General features: G+C 40.7%; 2 protein-coding genes across 3 annotated transcripts in view; one reads left to right on the forward strand and one right to left on the reverse strand.

Annotated features, from left to right (window-relative positions):
- Positions 1 to 3,804, forward strand: part of LOC124138797 (choline transporter-like protein 1) — a 40,924-nt gene extending 37,120 nt beyond the window's left edge. For both annotated transcript variants that reach the window (XM_048399729.1, XM_046505667.2), the window contains exons 18-21: positions 299 to 465; positions 618 to 710; positions 1,172 to 1,264; positions 2,180 to 3,804. In XM_048399729.1, coding sequence (XP_048255686.1) covers positions 299 to 465; positions 618 to 710; positions 1,172 to 1,264; positions 2,180 to 2,242 — 416 coding nt within the window. In that variant the 3' untranslated portion in view covers positions 2,243 to 3,804. The remainder of the gene's footprint in view (positions 1 to 298; positions 466 to 617; positions 711 to 1,171; positions 1,265 to 2,179) is intronic.
- A 2,483-nt stretch (positions 3,805 to 6,287) lies between these two features.
- On the reverse strand, positions 6,288 to 26,749 carry LOC124138798. Its single transcript, XM_048399214.1, has 5 exons — positions 26,246 to 26,749; positions 14,642 to 14,738; positions 13,807 to 13,937; positions 12,908 to 13,391; positions 6,288 to 6,869 (listed from the first exon to the last, which is right to left on the reverse strand). The coding sequence occupies exons 1-5, from the start codon at positions 26,747 to 26,749 to the stop codon at positions 6,463 to 6,465; spliced, it is 1,623 nt and encodes a 540-aa protein (XP_048255171.1). The 3' UTR covers positions 6,288 to 6,462.
- Positions 26,750 to 27,146: the final 397 nt, after the last annotated feature.

The following is a 27,146-nucleotide window of genomic DNA, read 5'->3' on the forward strand; positions in this document are numbered from 1 at the left end:
CCCGTGAAGATCCGGGGTGGAATAGGTCTTCAGCAACTATGCTTGCCGTAAAAGGCGACTATGCTTGTCCTGAGAGGAGACTAACGGGATCAGGTGGTCAGGCTCGCTGACTTGGTTGATGCATGTCATCGATCTCATTTGCGTGGATCGATGCTCATGATGCGCCAGACTCGATTATTTAATTACAGACCGCCGTCATATAGCTGGAATATGGCTATATAAAAGTGCGGCGTTAAACAATAAACAAACGGACCATACTTTAGGTATTTTCATGTATGTACACTGGTTTATGTTTCAGCAATAAATGGCTATGGCTTCTGTAAGGCAGCCAAGCAAGCGTTCCTGCTGATCGTCAATAACGCTCTCCGCGTGGCAGCGATAAACTGTGTGGGAGATTTCCTCCTCTTTCTGGGGAAAGTGGGTACAGTCGCTGTCGTTGCCGTTGTAGGCATCGAACTGTTTAGGGTGAGTGGAAATATACAAAGCAAATACAGCACGATCTGTCCCCCATGGCGCAAGCGCACATGTCAATTGTTCATCAGTATTATCTAAATATATATAGGGTTCGTTTCTTGAAGAACACTTTACGAGATTGTGATATTGATTTCTTGTTTCAGGACAGAACGGACGTCCACTACACCTGGGTCCCCATCACTGTCGCGTGCATCTTCGCCTACTTCATCTCCAGCTGTTTCCTGGCGGTGTATGAGGTAAGGGAGATACCTATTGTTTCAGAAATTGTTTGTGCACACGACCTTTATGAACACGATGCCGAAAGGGCTGCTTCATGGCTTTTCCCCCGCATATATGTGGTTTCCAAGATATATTTATCAGAAAAATATATTTTATATCAATACAACATATTTACTAGTTCCGTAATTCTTTTTAATTCAGTGGTGTGTCATACCAAAAGACGTATATGGACTAGCACTTGTTGTTACCCTGCCTCGAGCTAAGCCGTACCAGTACAAGCAGCCACACACACACACACACACACACACACGCACGCACGCACGCACGCACGCACACATACACACACACACAAACACACTAACACACTAACACACTAACACTAACACTAATAACAATATTTCGGATGTTGTCTTCTTGCTTGGAAGATCAACTGTTTCTGAAGTATTCACTGATGCATATGTTCAACTTTTCTATCCAGATGACCATTGACGCCATATTTGTGTGTTTTGTGGAAGACTGCGACAGGAACGACGGTGTTCAGCGGCCTTACTACATGAGCAAGGGTCTGATGGTAACTAAATACTGATCCATCCATCTCTGCCAACAATAAAGACCTTTTATTCCACCAACTCTATATTCAGTGGGAAATTCATGAAATATTTCGGTAGTGGACATCAAGTATCAAGCAGAGCATTTCTAAAAACGTTTGCCTTATGAATATATTTGACAATGTTTTCAATTAATCCCTGGTCATCAATCATCCTTATCATTTGAATTGTATACACAATTGGAAATGCCTACTTTTTACGAATATACATATATAGGAAAATATATTTCGTAAGGCACTACCTGCGGTTGGGTAGCCTAGTGGTTAAAGCGTTCGCTCATCACGCCGAAGATCCGGGTTCGATTCTCCACATGGGTACAATGATTGAAGCCAATTTCTGGTGTCCCCCATCGTGATATTGCTGGAATACTGCTAAAAGTGGCGTAAAACCAAACTTCCTCACTCATTCGCAAGACATTAAAAACATAGCAAACTGGAATGGTACTCTTTTTCCGTTCCTAAAGTACACAATGGACAATTTCTCATTGAAGATTCAACATTTTGTAATCTACAATCATTGTTCGTTTAATTTAGGAGTTAAACTGGTAGCTTCCATTCTCAATAGGTTCCGTATTGATAGCTGGGAGAATCAGGGCAGAACAACACAAAATATAACACATTCCCGTGAGGATTCCGTGCTGGACTTGGTCCCCCAGCAATCTATGGGTGTGGTACGATGAGTACCCAAACGACATGGGACATTGCTCGTAATACCAATCACTGGTTTGTCTGGTCCAGACTCTGTTATAAACAGTCCTCAGTCTGTTAGCAGTCATACTAGCTCATAACATCGACATGTTTCAACTAATCCGACAATCTGGGCGTAGCTGTACAGTTCCAACCCATTCTTCCAATGAAATGAGTATTAACTTTTTTCAGGATTTCGTGAAGAACAGCGGAGAAGCAAAGGCCATGGCAAAGAAGAGAGAAGAGGTGTTTTGAGAGTCGGTTCTGCGGCCGATGTACATACTGTTTATGTTATTGCAGCTATACCTACAAATTGGCGAGCCATCAATCAAATTTCACAATCAAAGAGTATTTTTAAAAGGATGTTTATGTCTACACAGTATTATACAGCGTTCACTCGCTGCCTTTCATAACGATAACATATATGCTGTATGTATGAATATACATGTACATTGTACATACACGGTCTCATGCATGTGGAAATGTCAGATTTGGATTCAGTTCACACTTGAAGCGTCAGTAAACAGTGACTAACTCTGCCTACACAGAAATGATTAACCACATGCCCAATAACTAAATTTATATACACATGTATATTTATACCATTGCTGTTTCTGTATTCGCATCGTACATTAACTTTCGTGGTGGGGGCATAGAGGGACATCCTGTCCAGAGATTATCAAATTAATGAATGAGATGACGAAGCTATCACTGTACTATGTGTGGTTGTTTTGACTTACTACTGCTTGTAAGTACTGACACTAACTGCTATGACGTCACTGTGACAAATGTTTGACTGACCTTTATTGATTTGTTACGGATGTATAACTGTATGCTGTGTTTTCAGGTATATTGTTAATCGAATTAATTGATCATCGGTATTTGTTTTTGTTTGAGATGTATGTATATATTGTTCATTAAAAGGTCAACTCTTTATTTAAATCTGAATTGATTTATAAAACGAAAGTGCACGCCCTACTTTTGGGAATACAATCTTTTAATTTAACATTCATATTTCTATTTAAGATTAATCGTTCCACGCTTTATGAAATGGTCATCCTATTTTGAAAGATAACGAGTGGTAAAGGCTGCCCAGAGATATTTTACAGCAGTATTCTCTACGACTTTCTTATGTTTTCCATGTAACATCATCGTCATGGACAACGATAGTGAGATGAATATCACAAAATAGGCGCATCCGTTACACTGTGATTGTTTGTCACGGGAAGGTTCTGCAATTCGTGCCACTAACTCACGATTATTTTATTTTGTCTAAGGCGCTGCGATTCGCTGTGCAAAGTTGCGTCCCTTGGGCACGCCAGAAACCTTTGATTGTGGGCTCCAATCCCGGTTTGCCCCAATAATGTTTCTAGGTTTGTCAGCACCATACCCGTGCTCGTGGGTTTTCACGAAAGAGAGACCTGCATCACTTGGAGCTTTCCCCCACATAAAGCTGACACGCCGTGATATAACTGGAATGCTGTTAAACCAAACTCACTCAATGTTTGTCAAAATATCAATAAACACTTAAGTAACTGCATTTATCTCATTCCTAAAAAAGTTGTTTTTTAATTTATGCGAATAAAAGTCTTTTGGTCATTTGGTTGGACAGCAACAGCCACGATTATACTGTTGTGGGCATTACGATTTTTTTACAGTATTGTTTCTTTCTCAATATAAATATGCCCGATACGAAACTAACATTTACTTGTGTTGGATATTATGGTTTTAAATAACTTGTTTTATGATGTCCAACTATGTCACGGCAACATGTACCTTGTCGAGTCAGTGGCCGAAAATAACAATGGTTGATAAGACGAACAAAAAGATGCACGACTTTGGGTAACGAAGAAACAAAACCCGCCGGGGTCTGATTTATGACCACTCGATCAACTTTGGGAGGCAGTGGGGATCTATTGTGATTCCGAATCGCCACAAGGGAATATCAAGTTTGTATTTACCTTTTTTTGCCATGGAAGGATTATTTACCATTATCCAGACGAATGTGTTGTAGTGTGCTGATTCGTTCACTGTACAAACACACTTTATACCTGTTTTTTGTTCAGGTGAAATATATATATATATATATATATATATATATATATATATATATATATATATATCATACAACCTATTACGCAAATATATTAAAATGTACTAAGAATCTGATAAAAATTATATACATGTACATATCTGCTTCTGTTTACTAAGGTTGATAATGAACCACTTAGTGTGCCAAAGCAACATGACATTTATATCGCATTACCACCATTACCACCAGTCTAGATCTGTAAAAGAAGTAAAATGTTTCTGACATGGGAAGTTAATTTTATGCACTCATTCTATCTGAGGCTGTTTCATATGTTTTTATGTATTGGATGTTGATCTGGAAATAAACACATTTTCCTTTGAACTGATTTCTTTGATCTGTCCTCCGATATTAAGCTAGCCATCCGTAATATAACCCGGCTCACTCACTCCGTGACTGCTATTTTACATACTCGTGTGGCTGAATGTGTGGTATGGGGGGCATGAAGTATTGTATGTTAAGAATGTGGTGTGTGTGTGTGTGTTTATAATAATTGTGCGTGGTGTGTGCATTTGATAATCCTTAAATAAAGGCAGCATGACACTAATAATTGAAATCAATGTAAGCGACAAAACCCTTTCCATAATCATGAGAAATGTCCATTGTACGATTCCGACTATATCATGAGCATCTATTCAGGAATCACTATCAGATAGTAATGGTACCCGGCGTTCGCGAAATTGCATTGTTGGGAAAAATAGGTATTGAAACATTACATATTTTTCTTGCAAATGTGCTTCACAACCATTGTTACTCAGCATGATTTTCTGATGCTCAGCATTATGCAGGGGACCTTAATTCTGTAAATAAAAGCGCCCAAACTCTTTCCATAATGATAAGAAATCTCTGCTGAAAGCCCGAATTCAGACTATCACGAGCGTGTGTGTTTGAATTGCTATCAAATAGTGATGATACCAGGTGTTCGCGAAAAGGTGAGCATATCCTTACCCGAAGGTAACACCCGTCACAAAAACATGACAAGGCAAGGCAATTGTTCGCCTGAAAATACACGAGAAGATATCGTAGAAGTCAAAATAGGGAATTGCATCGTTCATATTTCTTGTCACTGATGTGTCAAATTTGGAAATGTTCCCCACATGTCTATCATAAATACTTTTGAAAGCCCCACTAAGGCTTTGCATGTTGCAGCCGTGATGAAACAACTTCTGAACAAGAGTCGTATGACGCTCTTGAAATCTTCGTAGAAGGAGCATGCTTGACTGTACCCCAAAAGTTTTGAAATGTAGACACCAAAGGCTGGAGCTGCTGAAATATTGCTGAAAATGGAAGTTGACTATTGGAAATTATGTTAACTATAATTCAACTTATCCCCTTCCTCTAGTATCCAGCGTTTTACATTCAATTTACATTCAATTATATAAAAACCCGTGATCCATTCGCCACCATCGTTTCTTTTGATCACCATCTACATTTCTCTTTATTATCAAAATGATACTTCTGCACGAACCCTCGGCATTGATCTACATTCAAGCGTTCTATACTAAAAGCATATTAGAATATTTGGTAGCGAAGGAAAGAGTCTTATAAACGTTTAGATGGAAAAGATGTTTGGAGCGTATTGAAGGCCATCTTCCCGAGGCAAGAGAGTTAACTGACTATAAAAGTCCAGTTTCCACCCTTGCCGAACTAGGCTGGTATTATGGAGTTACATTTTGGCTGGGCTAACGAGTCTATGCATAGTCCAATCAAAATCGCGCACCGAAATCGAAATCCGGTTCGTTAACTGTTGTTCAGATTTCGGTCGATTGCAGGATTTGCAAAGCATGTGCACCGCCCACACGTTGCCAGCAAATATTTCTAATTTTTTTCATGTTTTTAAAAAGGTGCTCACGTGATTTGATGCATTTCGCGATGTAAGACACGTTTTATCACAATATAGATATTGATTATCGATCAGATCGTCCTGACCGGGCGCCACCATTTTGTGTGAAGCAAACGCAAGTGATACGAGAGGTGGAATCTGATTGGTCCATAGGAGAGACTTAAAAGGGACATAGCTGGTAATAGCCACTGGTGGCGCTACGATCGAGCCCAGTAATTCCAGCCTAGTTCGGCAAGGGTGGAAACTGGACTTTTAAAGTCAGTAAACTCTCTTGCCTCGGGAAGATGATTGAATGCAAGAACTATTGAACATTATAGTTGATTGGAGAGCTACATATTCGAGTTTGGACTTAAATGATTAAAGTTGAGAATGTGTCCAGTGGTATTTATCAAAATACAATGGAGATGTGATATACTTGAATATCGAGGATCACTCAGCTACAATATTCATCCCTGGTCGGTTGCGTTCACAATGAGGATAAGCCGTTCATACCATACAGTGCTGTCTGGCAGTGTGTTGATGTTTCTCCCCAAGCTGATAAAGTCAGTCTACAGACAAGATAGTACCACCGAAGTGAGAATATGAGGCACCATATATCAAAGCTGTTAAATTGACCTGGACCCACACTTCTTCACCAGCCGTTACATGACTGGCGGTTATAACAGAAACAACTTCATCATCACTATCTGTTGTTGTTTTCACCCATCCTGTTGCTATTGAAGTTCCCGACTTTTGGATAGAGACGGTTAAAGAAACATCTGCCTGGTCAACATCCAATTGTGTCCAGAACATGAAGGTTCCAGAGACAGGTGCTGTAAACGTTCCTGTTGTGCTGCTGTATCCAGACCCAGAATTGAGGAAGACACGGTGAAATATCAGAGAAGTGTCTGACTGGACAGTTTGTGTATCGCTTAAATATGCCTGGAATGCCACGTCTCTGGTCTTTGAAGCTGAAGTAAAAGAATATAATATAATAACACAATGTAACTAATCATTTATGCTTTGCATTATGTAAGAGACCCGTGAAGATCCGGGTCAGAATTGGTTTTCAGCAACCCATGCTTGTAAGAGGCGACTAAGTTCGCTGATTTGGTTGATGCTCGCTGATTTGGTTGATGCATGTTATCGTATCCCATTTGCGTAGATCGATGGTCATGATGTGAATCACTGGCCATGGATTGTCTCGTCCAGGCTAGATTATTTACATGCCGTCGTCATATAGCTGGAAGAATGCTGAGTGCGGCGTTAAACAACAAACAAAGAAACATAATGTGACATGACTGATATAAGTATATACAGTTATTTTCATCACATCTATGCTTTTTAGGACGTACTTGTGTAACTACTATAAACAGGTTATATCTTGAACATTTATTACACGTTCTTGTTTCATCCCTTTAATGTTGAACGCCAGACAGGGTAACAGGTGCCATTGTTTAACGCATTTTGGTATGACGCAGTCAGGGGATCGAACCACCGACCTTCCACTGGACCTTAGAGGCGGTCAGGTTACTTGGGTGTTTTATAGTTCTATCTTACTCCCTATATGTAAGTTATGATATTTAACTGAATTCCACTGACCAGTGCGTTTTGCCCTTCCATACATTTTTGTCATGTCAGGAAATTTACGTCTCGTAATATATTAGTTTTACTAATTATTTTAGGAATGTAAAGGATAACGAATAGTGATACCAACACGTTTATCTACTGCATAGATTTATTGCCATCAATTCCAATGTATTAGGGTACAGTTTCGATGCTTAGAGTTATACAATGATAGCAATGATACAATTAACAGATAATGAGAATATTATTTCATGATGACAAATCATTAAACACTTCAAAAACGTATGGGATATTCGGAAATAACTTAAAATGTCAAACGCTCTACCAACAGACCACTTAGGGGGTCATGTTAGTTTTGCGGTATCAAACGGAATTAGATCACTGATTTTGACCAATCAGATTGAAATCAGTGTCATGGTAGAATTCAGGATAAATACGTCACTGAGTCCCCAGATGACACCCGTAGTTCAAAGGTTCAGTGGCGAGTAAACACTCCACGTGCCTGGATGACGGTCACATCCCTGCGTCTCGACACCCCAGTCAGACGTCGGATCTACTGAGGGGAAAATGAAGTCACTGCCAATGAAAAATTGCTTTCATTCCATGCAGATTCTGTACAGTAAATTCTAGTGCCTGTATACGACCGCAAAGATGTTCAAGATCTGAATCCACTGGTGCATATTTCGGGCCAGCGTTGTTTTTTGGGTAGGTTGTCACTGCCCGGCAGCGATGGGGTCTGGCGTTATCATCCATGAACTGAGGTCCTAGGGCGAGTGGGTGGTTGTCAAAATGAGAGTAGCAACTGTATCCAGGACATCTCGGAGGTACTGATTACCTGTGAGATTGTCTTGCATGGTGACCAGGTACAGCTTGCAATCGTGTGAGATATTCCCCAAATCATTACCGTGCCTCCAAAATAAGACACAGTTGCCCGGATGTTTATAGGCCCTATTCATGTGCCCCCCAAATCCTCATTCGTCAGTCTGTGGCATCCAAACAATGGCTCTTCCGCCAGGTTCTTAGATTTCAAGCCCATCGTGCTAAACCCTCTGATGGTAATTTGCGTTTGGGGGCGTTTGATGACTCTCCCGGACACCATTCCTGCTGCTCTGAAGTGGTACCTCAAGGTTCTGGTGCACAGACATCGATCGGGTAGCCATTGTCGGAGGAATCTTTGCAAATTGCTGTCTTCGTACCAACCGAAGCAGTGTGCCCAGTCTTTACGCTGCACCGTCACAGGAGGTCGTCCTGACCGTGGAATTCCCTTCACAGCATTGATTTCATCAAGACAACCCTGTGGGATGCATTCTGATTATTTCCCCTCTTTGCGTCTCTAAAATCTTGCCTTCTTCACAGGGAATTATTAAGCATTGCAAGACGGCGGATATATATACCTGATGCCACATTACCCTGCAACCCCCCCCCCCCCCCCCCCGCAAAAGTGATTTTAGATGTATATTTTATATATCATATAAATAATCAACAGATGGTTATCGATTGTTGAAAACTGTCACATCTTTGTCATTGACCCAGGTACCACATGGTACACATGGAACAGTAGAATTACAAGGCCAAGGTAATCTTTTCTCAATATCTTGTATGGCCACCAAACTGTCCAAAACTGACTGGCATCGTCGTCCCATGGAAGCAATCAGATCCCGAATTTTGGTCTGGGGAGGAATGTTCACCCACACCCTGCAGGGCTTGTGCCAACTGTCGGACATTTTGTGGTTGTTACTGACGTACACGCAGTCGTTGATCCAGTGCATCCCATAAATCCCCTGAAGGGCCATGGCAGGACCTGGATGTTGGGATTCTTGAAAAAAGGCTGTTGTCCGTTGGAAAATGACGTGTTTGTTGCATAATAGGAAGGAGGTGGGGGCCGAAGAATCTCATCCGTGTAACGTTGTGCCGTTAAATTCTCAAGAACTTGTAGCAAAATCTACTTGTGCAGGAGATGGCTGCCGACATCATCACACTACCACCACCAAATCAGTCCACTTCATGTATGCAGTTTCGTGCAACACGACGTCTTCCATCCGCACGGCAAAGCATAAAACGTGACTCGTCACTAAACCAAAGTAGTCTCCATCGCAGTTGTGACCATTCTCTGTGACCTTGACACCATTGACGTCGCAGCCGACGATGCAGGTCCGTTAAATATGACACCTCAAACTTGTCGTCTAGTGCGAATACCTTCCGCGCGTAAACGGTTCCTCACTGTCTGGGCTGATATCCCACGCAATCCTGGTATTACCGTAGTTGTTGAGGCGGCCGTGTTGGTTCTTTCACGTAAGTGACGTAGCCGACGACTTCGAAACGAAGTTCAAATGCTACAATACCCACCGCTAAAATATGATTCACTAGAGAACAATTTACACCAGGTCGCGTCAGTGCTCCCTTATTTTGTGAAAACGCAGTTACCGTTAATCCTATGTTAACAATGAGGATAAACCGCATGTTCAAAACCAACAATGCTATCAGTGGTTATTATTCTCTCAAAGCTGATTGGTTAAATAGTGCCGATGTGCGACAATTGGACACCACCAGTACCAAATATGTCATCTGCTCCTCTGACCTCGGCCCTTACTTCTTCCGCCGTTACAGGATGGACGGTTCCCTAGTTTGACTTAAACTATATGTTCCCGTGTTTTTTCAGATGAACAATTGACTTGCCTTTGCATGTGTTTTTGACGGGTGCCGGCGGTTGGGCAGGATACGCCCGCCTTCTCGCAAACACCTGGCATCATCACTATTTGATAGTGATTCATAAACACAATTGAGATGTCTTATAAGTATGGAAATGGTTTTCTCATTGTTTTCATCGGGTTTGTCCCGACCTTTGCCAATCACGTGTTGACCCATGCAGTTGAAACTGATCCGACATCCTTGTGATGGTGCTGGGCGCTACATTGAAAACCCTGGCTACAGCTGATCGGGATTCCCCGGCCTGCAATTGTTTCTTTGCACTTCTGTTATTCTTGGCATGTTGTCACTGTTCGATTGACGCAGATGTCAGGCAATCAAAAACCCTGTACTTTAATACCGTTCATAGTGCTGCTGCACGTGTAGTGCGTGCAGCTCCATGGCTCTTTTGTTAATGCACTGGGCGCGTTTCCATCCTTTTATATTGTCGGCTTATAAATACTGACGTACTCAGCAACGTTATCCTCGTCATCACCCCACTGTGCCCAGAACATGTTAGTTCCAGAGACGGGTGCTGTATGACTGATTTCCCATTATCAGTTACACTGTACCTAACAGAACTGGAATACTGATAAACGTATCATAGCTTCTTTTCATTACTTACATCCCTTTACTTCTAAACAAATAACAGATTATATATTAACTTAAACGGTTGATTACTGGAGAACTAAGGAAGGGAAATGATTCACAAATACATTTAAACGAATATATGGCGGCCACCACTGAACACTTCCATGACTCTAATTTTTCACTGTCAAAACGTCATACATTCCAGCGCGTTCATTACAATAGGTTAACGGTATATATGTAATATTATGATATATAACCACTGACCAGATAAGTAAACTGAACAACACGTTCTTCCTTTCCATATATTTCCATATATATATATATACGTATTTATACGAGGAACCGGACAAGGTATTGAGCCAAAATGTTGTGGAGAGAACACTGGGTGATTTTAGTCATCTCAGCTATCGGTATATAGAAAAAGTCCAAGGTGAAGGTCAGCTATTATCAATAACGCGTATGTCCCCCGTTGGAATCGATAGCGGCCGACATCTCCTGCCCATGGAATAGACGAGTATGCAAATCACATCCTGGGGAATGGTAGCCCACTCGGACTGCAACGCAAAAGCCAACTGCTGCAACGTCTGGGGTTGTGGTTAACGTGGGCGTAGCCGTCTATCCAGTTCATCCCACAGGTGCTCTATCGGGTTCAAATCCGGGGATCTGGAGGGGCAGGGGAGAACATCAACGTTGTTGTTGTGTTGACAGGCTCGTGTGATCCGTTCTGTATGCGGCCGAGCGTTGTCCTTCAGGAATACACCGTTGCCGTTGGCTTCAATTGGGAGGACGCGTGGTAGGAGAATTTCGTTCATGTATCGTTGAGCCGTAAGACTGCCCTGGATATGGACCAAACCTGTCTTGCCATGATGAGAGATAGCCGCCCACATCATAACGCTACACACACAAAACCTGTCCACTTCCTTAACGCAGTTTCTGGCGTAACGTTTTCCCCGACGTCTGTAGACCCGTGCTCTTCCACCCCCTCGACGGAGGAGAAATCTTGATTCGTCAGTTGAGGTCATCGCAGTTGACGTCATACCCGGTGTTGACGACACCAATGCAGTCGTTGTTGACGATGTTGTCGACTCAATATGACGCGTCAAACAGGACGTATTGCTTGTAGACCTGCTGCTCTTAAACGGTTTCGTACGGTCTAGTCGGAGATTCTGCGCAGTCCGGGTATTTGGGATGCGACTGAGGTTGCTATGGTCGTCCTTTCGCGTAGGTGGCACAGTCGGATGTAGGGATTTTGGGCGGGGGTGACTCTTGGTCGTCCCGACCTTTGCCGATCACGTGTTGACCCATGCTGTTGAAACTGATCCGACATCCTTGTGATGGTGCTGGGCGCTACATTGAAAACCCTGGCTACAGCTGATCGGGATTCCCCGGCCTGCAAGCGGCTGATGACGTTATTTCTTTGCACTTCTGTTATTATTGGCATGTTGTCACTGTTCGATTGAAGCAGATGCCAGGCAATCAAAAACCCTGTACTTTAATACCGTTCATAGTGCTGATGCACGTGTAGTGCGTGCAGCTCCATGGCTCTTTTGTTAATGCACTGGGCGCGTTTTTACCGACTTGTGGTTTGTATTTCCTTTTTGTGATTATTTTGATCCGGGAAATTTGTCACTGACACAATAACACATTAAACCTCTTCATTTTGCACCTCTTGGTCAGCTAATTTTGTTTTTATTGACAAAAATATCAGTATTGTGTTACTTTTTTGAAAAGTATATTTATCAAATTAATTTTCAGATAATAGTTTCATAATGAAATTAATGAATTGATAATTAGTCGATAGAAACACACTACCTCCTGGATTTGTGTGACACAACTTAGATCCAAATAAACAAGTACCACCACTTCATTCCTTACAAAATCAAAGAAACAAATTAACATGTATATATATTTTGGCTACTGAACATTTATAGTCATTTACCATTTTGGTGGAACCAACGAACACCTATGTGATGCATACCAATCAACCAATGATTGTAGTTTGGGTGTATCTGAGATTTAAACCGCTATAAGCGGATCCAGGCATGACTGAGGGATGAATTGCAACTGTAAACTATGTTTCTTTGTCATAAAAAAACAAGAAATGTGGGCATTTCAATAAAAAAGTCCAAATTAGTGAGAATCTTACCCATAGTTTGAGCCACCTGTGCCAGGGCCTGTTTCACAGCAGTAGAATTTTTGTCGATATCAGACATGGTTTGCTTCATCGTCTGTATCTCAGAGCGCGTCATCGTGACATCATTCTGTACCACGTGGAGATCTGCATCCATTGAGTGGAGATTCTGTTTGATATGGCCAACATCAAAGGAAGTTGCATTAACATCTTTCTCCAACAGTTTCAGTTGAATGGACGTGTCTTGTGCCAGAGTCTTCACCGACTGCGTGTCCATGTTTTCCACCAGCTGCTTGTGTTCAAGGAGTTGTACCATAGAGGAAATATTTTCCGTCAACCGACGGGCTTCTGATTGCACTGCATACACTGTTGTGTTCAGGATGTCTAACTTGGCTAACACATTCACGTCCGACTGTAGGGTCGTTACGTTTGCTGAATTCGAGGTTACTTTATTATGCACATTTAAGTCCACATGAGACTTTAGGTCGTCGTAATCACCCTTTAATAGTTGTCAGTACAGAGGACACATTAAACTTAAAACTGTGAAGATCTGACTGGAACCCTAACAGAGTTGAAGCCGTGGCGTTTAAGTCATTGTGTACCGATTTCAGTTCCAGACCTAAGGCCTTTACATCAGCCGTATTGGCTTTGACATCATGACTCAAAGAATCGAGGATGGAAACATTCAAAGCCACATTCGGGCTGGAAACTACCGGACTGACATTTTGCAGTTTTGATTTTACGAGAACGAGTTCCGTCTTTAATGTGGACACGTCATTTCTGAGAGACAAAATGTCCGCATCTGCAGATTGTTGCTTTGCCTCACTTGCGGCTAGTTCAGTCTGTGTATTCTGCAGGTCTTTCTTCGTTGTCTGTAGATCAGTCTGTGTAGTTTGTAGCTTGTCATTTGTTACCTGCAGATCTGTCTGTAACTGAACAGTGTTTTTCTGAAGGTTGTCAACAGTCTGTTCGAGAAGTGTGACGTGACTCAGAACGCTGGTAAGGTCAGCACTGCCGTCTGGTTTTGTCAATGGAAGGATCAGTCCTGAAACATAGGATGGCAGAAGGAAAAACAACAGTAATGGTTGTCCGTGCATCGTTATCCTCTCTATGTCATGTGTTGGATATACAACGGTATACCAGCACTGCTAACTGTCTGCAATTCTCTCGTAATTTAACACTTATCTCGGATCACGTGATGGCCCAGTCCGCGATGTCAGCGTAGGTTCATGCAGATTGTGGAGTAATGTTAGTCTTTAAAAATGAATTAACATATGCTATCCATGTAGACGCGTTCTCACTATCATACAACTCCTGCATAAAATGACTTGGGAATAAAAGACTTTAGGGTATCTTATGTATAACACAATTGTTTGGAATGAACCATATCTTCCAAATATAGAGGACTACCACTTAACTTATGTCTGGGCAAAGGGCAGGTCTATGACGTATAAATAGATAACAGACTCCAATGGCGTTTTCAAACTTCTCTTGGGTAATTTTTATATCATAACGGTAGTTTCACTTGTTTGACTCATGATGGCCATATGTGTTGCTGAGGTTAAACTACAGCTTATCAAATTCAGTCGATTTGAGTGTGGATCGTAGGAATTATACATTGCTAAAAGAAAACGTCCAACCAATTAACAATGTTCTTTTCAAACGACAATATCACCAATATTCGACTGCCAAACTTGCAGTAGTCAGACTTTTGTGCCCAATACTTTAGGAGGGATGGCTTTAGCTTACCAATGGACAACTTTTCATTCGTGTCTAGCGGTTCCAGCAGCTCAAGCCTTTGGCGTCTACATTTCACAACTTTTGAGGTAAATCGAGAATGCTTTTTCTACAATGATTTCAAAGGCGGCATGCGACTCTTGCTCAAAAGTTGTTTGACCAGGGTTACAAAATTCAAGCTCTTAGATGGGCTTTCGGAAACTTTTATTGCAGACATGTGGAGGATATTTCCATATTTGACGCATCAGTGACAAAAATTATGTCGGATTCAGTTCGTTATTTTGACGTTCCCAATGTTTTGCTTGTGGAAATTAGTGACTTTTAATGCCCTGACTGTTGTCTTCCCAATGAGAATAAACCAGATAATTACCTCGTTAATGTTATTATGCAAATGTGTTTATTCCTCCCTGGTTATTGGTTAAATCTGTCCGCAAACGCAATAGTACCACCAAAGAGTGAGGTTGAATCATTAACATTGACTTAAAAGTTAACCCCTCGACTGACCTGTACCCTCACTTCTTCACCTGCCCTTACAGGAGGGACGAGGAACAGAAGCAACTTCATCATCACTGTCTGTCGTTGTTTATTTTTCGTAATCCAACTCAATTCAATGGTACTTGTAAGGTAGTTAGCTGAAGTTAAGCGAGTAGTTTAGGTTGTACAAATTGTCATCAATAGTCACTGGATAAATCAGTTCTAAGAACATTTTTGTTATTGTGACGGTATTCGAGAGGTGAAAATGTCGAGCTTTCATAAAAATATTTGTGGTTCATTATGATTAATTAATATGTTACAAGGGAACTGAAGTGGAAAGTAAACAGTGATTAACTGTGCCTAAAACAGTTGGATCGTTACAGGCATGTTTATAAATGATGGTACGTTTCAGCCACATGTAAGTAAATTCATTTATGTATATACCATTGTTATGACTATATAGGCTTTGATAGTATACGTTTTGTTTGACAGTATTTCAAATTATTGCAACTACATAATGAATTATATAGATAATTAGTCGATCTAAGATCAAGGCTGCTGGAATGGTTACAACAGCATATTGACGTCAAATTCCTTCATATGTTATATGCCGAACGTGGAGTTGCAGGATCGTACATACACGTTTGTGCTAGAGGAATTGGGGGACAACCATTTCTATACAGAAAGAATACACTTGCTAAAGGCTTCGCAGAGATTTATTACACCAGTATTCCCCGTAATTTCTCTGACTTTCTACAATAGTAGTATGGATGCCAAGTAATCGCCTCTCCAGTAACACTGTGATTGTTTGTCAACGGACAATGTAGGCCCAGTCGTCAAAGTCGTCCCAATTCGTGCCAGTAACCTACGGTCGTGGGTTCGATTCAATAATTCGCCCTAATTGTGTTTATAGGTTTGTCAGCACCAAACCTGTGATCGTGGGTTTCACCAAAGTGGTAAACGTCTAAGACCTGCATCACTTCGGTCTTTCCTCCCACATCATGCTGACGTCCTTGCTGTAACTGAAATACTTTTCAAAGTGACGTAAACCAAACCCACTCATTCAATGTTTGTCAAAATATCCATGAACACTGTAAGTAACTGCATTTATCTGATTTCTTATTTGCAAAGCTATATTTCAGTTATGTGAATGAAAGTTCTTGATCATTTGCCTTGTCAACACCGTACACATGGCCGTGTTGGTGTATACTTTACGTTTATGTAATTATATTTCTTATATATTTATGCCCGATAAGAAACTCACTTTTACATGTGTTGAATACTTGTGCCCTTGTGCCCTTTCTAGGATAAAATCATGACCATCCCTTAACATCTGACAGGGAAAAGATAGCCGTATGGCGCGTTTTAGATAACGCTTCAGAGTTTTAACATTCGCATTCATTGTAGATACACCCCTAGTTTTCGATAACACCTAAAGCGTCAGTGAATCAATCTACTACTTTTACAACTTCATTATAAATGAGCGGAACAAACCCGGGGCTTTAGTAGTAACGAGTTAAATATTGTTTAAAAAAATTAAATGTTATAGAGATTATAGCTGTCTGCCACTTTGGTGAAAGATAAGAGCATGGGTATGGTGCTGTGTAGGAGACTTTGGCAGCTGCAGACAATGTTGCTATAATAATATGTGCTCGCGGTCAAAGTAATTTTTTTTCATCATATCTACTAATGAGAAAATATTGTTTGTGACAATCACATCGAATTTAAGTGTTTAAAACCATGCATGTGACATAACTATTTTCTTATTCCATTGTCCTTCGGCTTTGGTTCATATCAATTTTGAGGAAAGCCTGAAGACCTGGAACATCTGTCATAACAAAGGTCATACCTGTGACATATTTATAGATAACAATACCAAAAGTGCGTCGATACTGTGCACTGCTGTACATGCAACATAAGGCCACAAACAAACACTTTCTGTTTCATGCAAATCGTGTGGATGGCGAGTGCTATAGGTAGGGCAGGACATCTCGTTTTTTCAATGATCCAGTCATATAAATAGTCACCGCTAGTTTGTCTTTCACGCCCAATGGAATCTGTTTCGGCAGATAATCGAGACTCATTCTATGGTTTTGATTTTTTTGTTAAAACAACTCAGGACTATCACATATGTCTGGGCAAAGGCCACATCTACGACGCACAGAGAGATAACACACTTGTGTGATTTAAGCAGTATGTTACGTTTATATATATACAATGCCTTTCAGAAAGTGGTAAAATGTGGCATATGTTATGTTTGTGATCAGACTTTCTTAGTAAAGTACAAATCCTAGTATTTTGTGGGGGTTGTGTCCCATCCGGGATTCAAACCCACACTTCTCGGACGAAGGCATCTTATCAGCGACCTTACCCACCTAGCCACCGATGCATTTCAAATAAAAAAATGGAAGTCCCACAATTGGTAGTCCAGATCACATACTTTGTTCAGTGGGCATAAATATCAGGAAAGCATTTCTGAAAACATTTGAATTATGAATATATTTTGACAACGTTTGTCATCAATCATCAATAACATTTGAAATATATATATTTGGAAATGCCAAAACCGGAGCAATAAATGCCTAAAACATATCAATATTGAATGGCACTCATCTTCTAAGAAAGAAATGAGTGAAGGAATGAATGTTAAATACATTAAGGAGAATAGAAGAATATTACACGTGATTCTCAATGGAAATAGGTAACGGATGATTCAGAATTGATCTATGTTCTTCAGAGTCCCTGTGAGTGAAAAGTATTCTTACCATCTTTATCCGAAGAATATTTAGACTGGATGACACTTGGGATATTAAAGACGACACTTTTGAGGGTACAGATACACCGATGATATGAACACCTAGTGTAGATAGATTGGGACTGTGGGGAAGTTTTGGCCGGTCCCGTTCCACAAAGCGATCGTATCTACAATCAATCTTAGAGACTTACGTCGATTATAAAATCGTCTTAGCTAAAGTTTACGCCCGTTCCACAAAGCTATCTTAGGGCGATTGTAACTTTACAAGTTCTTAAGTAGCCGATCTTAACAAAGATCGGAATCTTCAGCCATGAAGATACGAAAGTTTCCCTAAGAGTGGCCTCCCTTGGTCATGTTTAGCAGACGACGCATTGTCGAAATATGGCCGAATCGCAGACCTCTGTCGGCGTCAAACACGTTCGTCGCAGCAATTTTTCAGCAAGCGAGATCGCTGTCCTTGTTGATGAGGTGGCTGTTCACCACACGACACTGAATTCCTCATTCAGCTCTACCGTCACCAATAAGCTGAAAGGCAGCATATGGGAGGACATCGCTAACAAGTAAGTGAGCTGTGGACTGTCAGAATGTTATCTGATATAATAATAAGTCAACATACGCCATCTTTGTTGTTATGGTACAATATTTAAGATCGATTTTAGCGATCCTAAGTTGGTCCGGAGCAACTTAGCATTTTGATCTTAACTTACAACTCTCTTAGTTAAGATTGCTTTGTGGAACGGGCGGCCGATCGTAACCAAAATTTAAGATCGCGTACTTAGTGAGTTACAATCAACTTAGCCCTAAGATCGCTTTGTGGAACGGGGCCCTGATGTTCGATGATAGTTTGATTTCTCAGTAGGTAGTGTGTTTATAAGCGCACGAAACTGATTGTCGGTAACTTAATCAGTAGCATGGTTTGCAACTACAATCAACATGTGTATGTGTGTGTTGATGTATTGGTTATATGTATTATATATATTGGTTATTGAACATTTATATCCATTTGTTCGAATCCCTGTTCGCCCCGATAATGTTCCTAAGTTTGTCAGCACCATACCGTGCTCGTGGGTTTCACCGAAGTGGTAAACGTTTGAGGCCTTTCCTCCCACATTAAGCTGACACTCCGTGATATAACTGGAATACTGTTAAAAGCGGCGTTACATTGTTTGGTTTAAAGTGAGAGTTTTAGTTAGTGCATGTCTTGTGTGTGGTGTATTCGATACTTTGTTTATATATAAACAGCATTACCCTTATCATTCAAAGTATGTTAACTATTATCTGACTTTTCATCAGCTTCACGACTTCGGCATTGATCTACACTCAAGGGTGAAACACGAGGAATAACTAGGACTTGGGATTGTCAGTCAGTAGTTGTAAAGCTGTTGAGTTTCATCTCATTATTTCAATAAAATCAGTATTACGTTTTCAGGATTGTGTGAAGAACATCAGAGAAGCAAGGGCTAAGGGAAAGAAGAGAGTAGTGGCGTTTTGAGAAGGAAAAATCAATCAATTTGCTGCGAAAAAGTGTCTATCGTCGTGCAAGGCTCCTTACGATTCTTGCAGTCAATCCCTTAATTGTATGGCTGTATCCACTTTGAAACAAAACTTCTCAATCATCATTATTATGTCTGCCGTCACGTGACGTTTCATAAGTAACACGTTTGTGTACAAATGTATGACTTATGTACAATCAAACATAACAGGGGTTGGGGGTAAGTTGTCAATTTAACAATTTAGACTATCAAACATGTTATAAAACCTAAATCTAAAATAACAATTTCAACACTATTTTAAATTCTAAATTATGTCCATGGGGGTTGGGGTGGGGTGGGGGTGTCCGGCTGCGCGGAATTGACATCAGCGCATGGTGCACGTGCAGACGGCTGCAGGGGTGCAGTATATGTTATTACCACGTTAGGAATATACTGGGTGATCAGTCTGGCGTATTCACTGAACATTAACAGGGTAAAGTGGTTCTAATAAATATAGAAAGTCAATGCTAGAGAATAACCAATCTCGATTATCCGACGAAACCGATTTTGACGTAAAAGGCAAAATAGCGGCGAAAAATAAATGAATGGATCAATGGATTAAAATCAGTGATGACACCAGGTGTTCGCCAAAAGAGTATATAGGTATCACTCGCTAATCACACAATTGGTATAAAAAACGTAAGTGTTTGTTTATGTCCTGACGCTGCACAGCTGCATACCATAGCGACGCACTTTCGGTATCGATATCTAGAAATATGTCACAGGTATGACCATTGGTATGACAGATGTTCAAGGTCTTCAGGCTTCCCACAATTTAGATGTGAACCAAAGCCAAAGGACAATGGAATAATAAAATACCTACGTCACATGCATGGTTTTATGTGCTTAATCGATAATGCTTGTCACAGGTAATACTGCCTCATTAATAGAAATGATTACAAAATTTACTTAATCGTCAGCACTTATTGTCATTGCAACATTGTCCACATCTGCCGAAGTCTCTTAAATAGTCCGTATCAATGCCTTGTAAATATTTTACCCGCAGCCTGATGTTACTAGAGGATTTCCGAGTTGAAACGAACAGAACTAAATTGTAAAATTAGTTCATGGCCACACAAGATCAAGGAATAGTCAGTAATCATATTTAAACGCACAGTTCTAGGTTTACAACTTAAAGAGGTAATACATGGATCAGATAAGTGGCAGCAGCAATAAGGAACAGTTTCAATCCACAAGTCCTTACAATGATAACATATAGCAAAATCCTTAGAAACGGCAAATTTCTACTCGTCCGTATGTTAACTATTGGGCAGTTTGGCAAGGACTATAGGACTAGTGCAAATTTCTAGAATTAATGTTAGTGCACTCACGAATGTTGAATGTCTTGAAAGAAGCCTGTCTCAGGTTATGAATCCAGAATAGTGTTTGAAGCTTGCAAGAATTCAATGTTTCCAAATAAGTTTCATTATACCATCGGGGGCACGGGTGGCCCAGTCGTCTAAGGCGCTGCGATTCGCTGTGCAGAGTTGCGTCCCTTGGGCACGCCAGAAACCTATGATTGTGGGTTCGAATCCCGGTTCGCCCCAATTATGTTTCTAGGTTTGTCAGCACCATACCCGTGCTCGTGGGTTTCACCGAAGTGGTAAACGTCTCAGACATGCATCACTTCGGGCTTTCCTCCGCTGACACGCCGTGATATAACTGGAATAATGTTAAAAGCGGCGTTAAACCCAACTCACTCACTCACTCATTATACCATCGAGGGCAAACATCGGAGTTCATAAAAATTATTTGTGCCCTAGGGTCATATCACGTCACGAGACAACAGTATATTGTTTCCGTCATCCCGACGGCATTATTGACGTTGGTCGAAATGACGTCACACTAGAAACGACGTCATAACTGAAGATTGTTGCGTCATTCGACAATTTGTGGTTCCGCTGCTGTTGCGGCTTGCCGTCCTTATAGGTAAACACTCAAATTTGGTAATATATAGAATATTATAGCTCTCGCGCGGGAAATACCGGAATTTAGACACTCGTTTCGTAAACACAGTATAACATGAACACTCATATAATATCCTCTTTATATGTTTCCAAAGATGCAACTCTTGACAAGGAAATCAGAACCAAGGCAGGTCGCCCTCTAGTCGCTCTATTGGAGGTACAGACAGCCTTTTCGAAACTTCTAGAATGATTAAACCTGCCATGTCCGTGTACACAACAAGGGCTGATAACTCTAGTTTTAGTACAAAACCTGGAAATCTCCATGCGCTGTTATAGACTGCTGTTCAAATCTGGCCACATCACTTGATATATATAACTGGTAGTTGAAAAAATACTTTAAGGGAAAGTAAAGTCAACAAAGCAACTTTAATACTTTAGTCGATACCTTATCACAAAAATAAATCTAAATAGGAAAATACCGCAAAACGGGGAAAAAACCAAATCACCTCGAGGGTGGATTCCAAATATGTACAAATTCATTCAAATACTGCAAATCAAAACCTAGACAACTTATTGCCAACCAGAAACCAGTGAACTATCATCACAATGCTGTTTCACGTTAGTTGGACTGTGCAATATATACATGGCAATGTTAAATGTGAAATTGGACAAATTAGACAATATTCTATTTATCAATTGTTTATTTTACATTTTTAAGTAAACGAATGCTGGATGTACGGGTGAATATTGCTTGAACAAACATATGGGACTTATCCCTTGCCCAGCTCCTGAACAAGTAGGTAGTCGACGTTTATGGTACCCAAACAGGGTGTTAGTCGTAAAAAGCTAGTTACAGACATAAATTGTTATTTGAATTATTCACAATGACAAGATCAAAGGGCGTTTCACACACTCAGCTCTGTATGCATTGCTATTTTTGTAGGAATCAAAGAAATAGAAACACGTTTAAATTGACCGCTTCCTGGCGTATCCGTTTCGCTGCTAAGCATCACAAGTCAGCCAACATGTTACCCTTCAACAACACATAACATTGATAAAAAATACCCAAAAAAATCAACTCGATCTACAAACCAGTGAGTGTATCCTGCATCACCGATGGCACTCATAAAAAACACACGCAAAGGCAAGTCAATTGTTCACATGATACAACACGGGAACATACGGTACAAGTCAATATAGGGAGCGGCATAGGACATCATTCTAGTCACTGATGCGTCACATTTGGAAATGTCCTCCACATGTCCACCATAAAAAAATTAACGCTTTACTGAGGCCTTGAATGTTGTCACCTTGGTCAAAAAACTTCTGAGCAAGAGTCTTATGACGCTCTCCTTTTAGAAAGCATGCTCGATTGTATCTCAAAAGTTGTGAAATGTAGAGACCAATAGCTGGAACTGCAGGAATATTGCTCGACCTAAATATGGACTGTTTAAGATTGTGCGTCATAATTTGGGAACAATCCAATCCTGATGTGATTGATATATTGACCTTGTGATGTGTTAATCATCTTAATGATGTTCACTTATTAGCCAGGGAGCCAGCGTTCGCTCGTCGCGCCGAAGAAACCCAGGTTCGCTTGGGTGCGGTGTGTGAGGCCCGTTTCTGGTTCCCCGTCGTGATGTTGCTGGAATGTTGCTGGGGGCGGCGTGAAACCAGGCTCACTCAATCACTTATTATTATGCATTGACATTGTTTGAACATGGTTCGTATGGTCTATCATATTTCAAGATAAGAAATTGATGTAAGAACTGGTTTGAGCCCTCTAAATGTTTGAAAGTATTTCCTTTATGCCTTCTAGTATTGTTGTGTTGTAAAATTGGTTTTGATATAAATTAGTCTGAATGCCTAATTTCTGAGGGGAGTGTAGCAGAAGTTTTTACGAGTGTTTCGATAACCCTAGAGTTAACTCCCTTTTGGAACTCTTCTGAAAATAAGCTTCCTTGAGTGTAACGAACGAACGAACGCCATGTTGGGCAGAACCAAACTTGGCAAGAAAACGAAATTAACGTAATTAACGAAATGTCTTGTGCTACAATGAAGCCATATGGTGTTTTTACGAAGCTATGAGTCTGTGAATCTATGAAGAGAATTTTAATTCAGGCAATGAAACTTAAAAGTTACGATATTCTCATATGCTTCTGTATTGCATAAACACCTCAAAATAAAGGTTTAAACTTTGACCACGTGTTTTCAATGGAAGTAACGCCGGAGAGCCATGGAAGCAAAAAAGGAAATCAAAGAACAGAATAGGGACAGCTGACTGTTGGAAGGTTGAAGTCATCCCTCTTACCATACAGTCTTATGTAGAGTGTTTTGTCACCATGAATCTTTATGCATAGATCTAAATGAAACAGATCAGGCGGTCCCACGGGTCTCCTCTGTCTCTAGTTCAGATGAAATCAAGGGAATTGACTATTTGATGGAATTGAAATATATGAGATCATCATTATATCTGGAGCCTGAGTTAAACTTCTTGGCCTAATTACCTCCTTCTGACTTTTCCAATCCGAGCAGAAATTCTGATAAAGAAACAGGTCAACAAGAAGGGGACACAATTGATGCCTCCTTCTTGCCTCAATGTCTTTGCCCAAAATATTACATAGATGTAATCTATGACGAAGTCAAGCATTTCACATATTGTTTTCTCAGTAAACTTCAGATGGCATTGGCTTTCATTTTTGATAAATTGACCGGGATCTCTGAAGATATATCTGTGGTCACCACGTTTTGTAACAAAATCCCCTTAGATCAAGGAATAAAGCTTTCCCTTCGGGATGGTGTCGCTTGTCGCATGAGATGGTGGTGAACACAATTGTAAAATCAAATGTTTTCACAGAATTAAACCTGGTTCGGCATTTAAGGCTATTACATGGATGGCATAATTTCTCTAATATCCTATCTTTCAGGGGACGGATGGTGTGATTTTCAGAATTGAAATGTTGGTGTCAGATGTATGCTGCTGAAACAAATGTTTGCGAAGAGTTATCTCTGATCGTTGCTCATAATATCAATCATTAGTTCATCTGGTCCAGAGTCGGTTATTTACAGAAGGTCATCATACAGCTGGAACTTTGTATAATACCTGTGAGGATTCAGGATGATGATATAACGCCCCTTACACTTGTCATGAGGGATCGGTTATGTAACTATATTTTTTTGGTTCAATATGAAATTACTATGACGATAGGTCAACACTCCCAATGATATATTCCATCTCGTATCCTTTATAATACACGATGGGGTAAGAACATAGGTCCCCGGGAAGTTCCGCAGGCTGCCTTGAAATGCAAACAAGGAAAACCATGATGCGAGGCATCAAAGAATGCATCATATGTTCACACTGTTAAGGCCCCGAGGCTACGGCACAATTTGAAATGAACTCCCCATTATAATTCAGCAAACTGTCTTGTAGAAATGCTGGAATTGAAGGAAGCGTCTAAAAAAACTTGATATCTCTCTCAAATAAACTCCATGTATACATGCTTGCCGTAAAAGGCGACTATGCTTGTCGTAAAAGGCGACTAACGGGATCGGGTGGTCAGGCTCGCTGACTTGGTTGATGCATGTCATCGATCCCAATTACGTGGATCGATGCTCAAGATAGTAAACACTGGTTTGTCTGGTCCAGACTCGATTATTTACAGACCGTCGTCATATAGCTGGAATATTGCTGACTACGGCGTTTACAACAAACCAACCACCCAACCAACCATGTATACAACACATTTCACGTTAAAGCAAAAAATAAAAACAACACTTTGAACAAAATATGACTGCATTTATTTCCAGTTCAAGTATCAATATGACACATAGTCCAAACGTATCACCGCTCACAATTCCAGCCACTTCACACGGCTATAAGATCCTATCTATAGTCAAGTCATGTCTTTCTTTCGTATGAGGCCACTGGCCCAGATACATAATATTTACATAAATGTATAATTTATACAAATCTTGAACACATCATGGTAAACCTGCGTAACTATCTGTCTCTTAGCATAGCACAAATTTACTTAGTTTCTTTTGCAATATTTCACAATTTCCAGAAAGCATCATTTTCATCATTAAACAACTTATTCAGGGCTGAGTATTGATATACATGTTCGGTAAGAAATATTCTGTTTAAATTCTAAGTTTAAATACAAGACATATGCGTAGTGATAACTATTCCCAACCATCGACCTTCATTTACCTGAATTTTGTTTGTTTGTTTGTTGTTTACGCCGCCGCACCGCAATATTCCAGCTACTTGACGGCGGTCTGTCAATAATCTAGTCAGGACGAGACAATCCAGTGATTGACATCCTGAGCATTGATGTACTCAATTGGGATTTGATGATATGAATCAACCAAGTCTGCGAGCCTGACCACCTGATACCGTACGACAAGCATAGTTGCCTTTTAGGGCAAGCATCGGTTGCTAAAGACCTAATCTAACCCGGTTTTTCACGGGGATACCTTAAATTTCTCTCTTAGTCTAATAGGGGCGGTCGGGTAGCCTAGTCGTTAAAGCGTTCGCTCGTCACGGCGAAGACCCGGGTTCGAATCCCGACATTGGTACAATGTGTGAAGCCCATTTCTGGTGTCCCCCGCCATGATATCGCTGGACTATTGCTAAAAGCGGCGTAAGACCAAACTCACTCACTCACTCTTAGTCTAATAATCATGTCACGTTGGTTAGTGTTTGACATCACGAGTACATATTTTTCGGGATCTAATAAACTTTAAAACTTTCTGTACAGTATGTATATGATCACTCAAAAAATACATAGAGAAGTTTCATTGTTTTACATGATGTAGTAATAAATGACCAAATTATCATTTTTCACCATAATGATAGTCTTCGAATTATGTTTTGTCGAAGTCTCTTATACTTGGAGGGCCTTGTGTAACTTCTTGCTCTGTTTGGGGGAACAATACTGCCTACCTCAGTTTCCACAACGATGGACAGGTTCTCGAAGGCATCCGCCAGAGAGGAAGAAGTGGGACCCGGATGAGATTCCTGAGAACATTCAGGAAGCGTACACATCCCAATGTGTTCTGGATAGACAGTTTTCAGGACGACGGGTATGAATTTGCGGCGGTCTTCACTCCTTATCTCCTGGTGTAGTTGTGTTGCTGCATCAAGCGCTGCCAAGTCAAAAAGTATGATAAAGGCATCGCCGTCTTCGATGATCTTCCGTCGGGTTGTTCCATCTTTGTCCCAAGGATTATATGTGACCATCTTGTAGTCCACTGAGACGCCTATAGTCCCCGTGCTGTAGATGCCTCGACCCTGCAGTGTCTCCTGTATTCTGGCCTGGTACAACACCTGGAACTGTGTCCTCATGTCATCCGTTATCCTTGAGGAGAGTTTGCAAGAGAGCAGGTTAATGACCGTCACTGTGAACGTATCATTCATCTGTGTCGTGTTAGTCGGGTTAGATGCCATAGTCAGTACGATTTTTGGTAGGGATGGATAAAGACTTTTGTCAAATCGCAGTGTTCTACGAAGAATCAGGGAAATGTTCCAGGTAATGCAGTACTGAAGCTGTGTCACCAAATGCGAAGACTACTGAGATATCCAATAACATATATGCCTATCTCACGTTGCTAGGTATAGTTATGGCACGGCCTTAAGACGTGGGATTGACGTGGTGTTGGCAGGGCGATACAAGATGTATTAACAATATCTTGAGATGATTTTACCGTCGACCTATTAGTCATTATGTTTATCTAACATTGCAACATATGCTTATGAAACGGCCATTGGGCGTGGCGTGGGTTGGCGATACAAGATGTATGAACAATAGCTAAAGACCTTCAACAACAAAGCTTCCTTTGATAAT

This window comes from Haliotis rufescens, unplaced genomic scaffold (assembly GCF_023055435.1).
Source record: "Haliotis rufescens isolate VD_foot unplaced genomic scaffold, xgHalRufe1.0.p SCAF_2, whole genome shotgun sequence".
NCBI classification, from domain to species: Eukaryota; Metazoa; Mollusca; class Gastropoda; order Lepetellida; family Haliotidae; genus Haliotis; species Haliotis rufescens.

Bases quoted from the DNA above. Each gene is read 5' to 3' on its own strand.
- LOC124138798 (XM_048399214.1), bottom strand. From the start codon at position 26,749: ATGGCATCTAACCCGACTAACACGACACAGATGAATGATACGTTCACA. The intron at 13,938-14,641 runs GTAAGCTAAAGC...CCTATGTTTCAG, and splicing joins GAATGAAAAGTTGTCCATTG to GACTGATCCTTCCATTGACA. The intron at 6,870-12,907 runs GTAAGATTCTCA...CTTTTACTTCAG, and splicing joins ACAGGTGGCTCAAACTATGG to CTTCAAAGACCAGAGACGTG.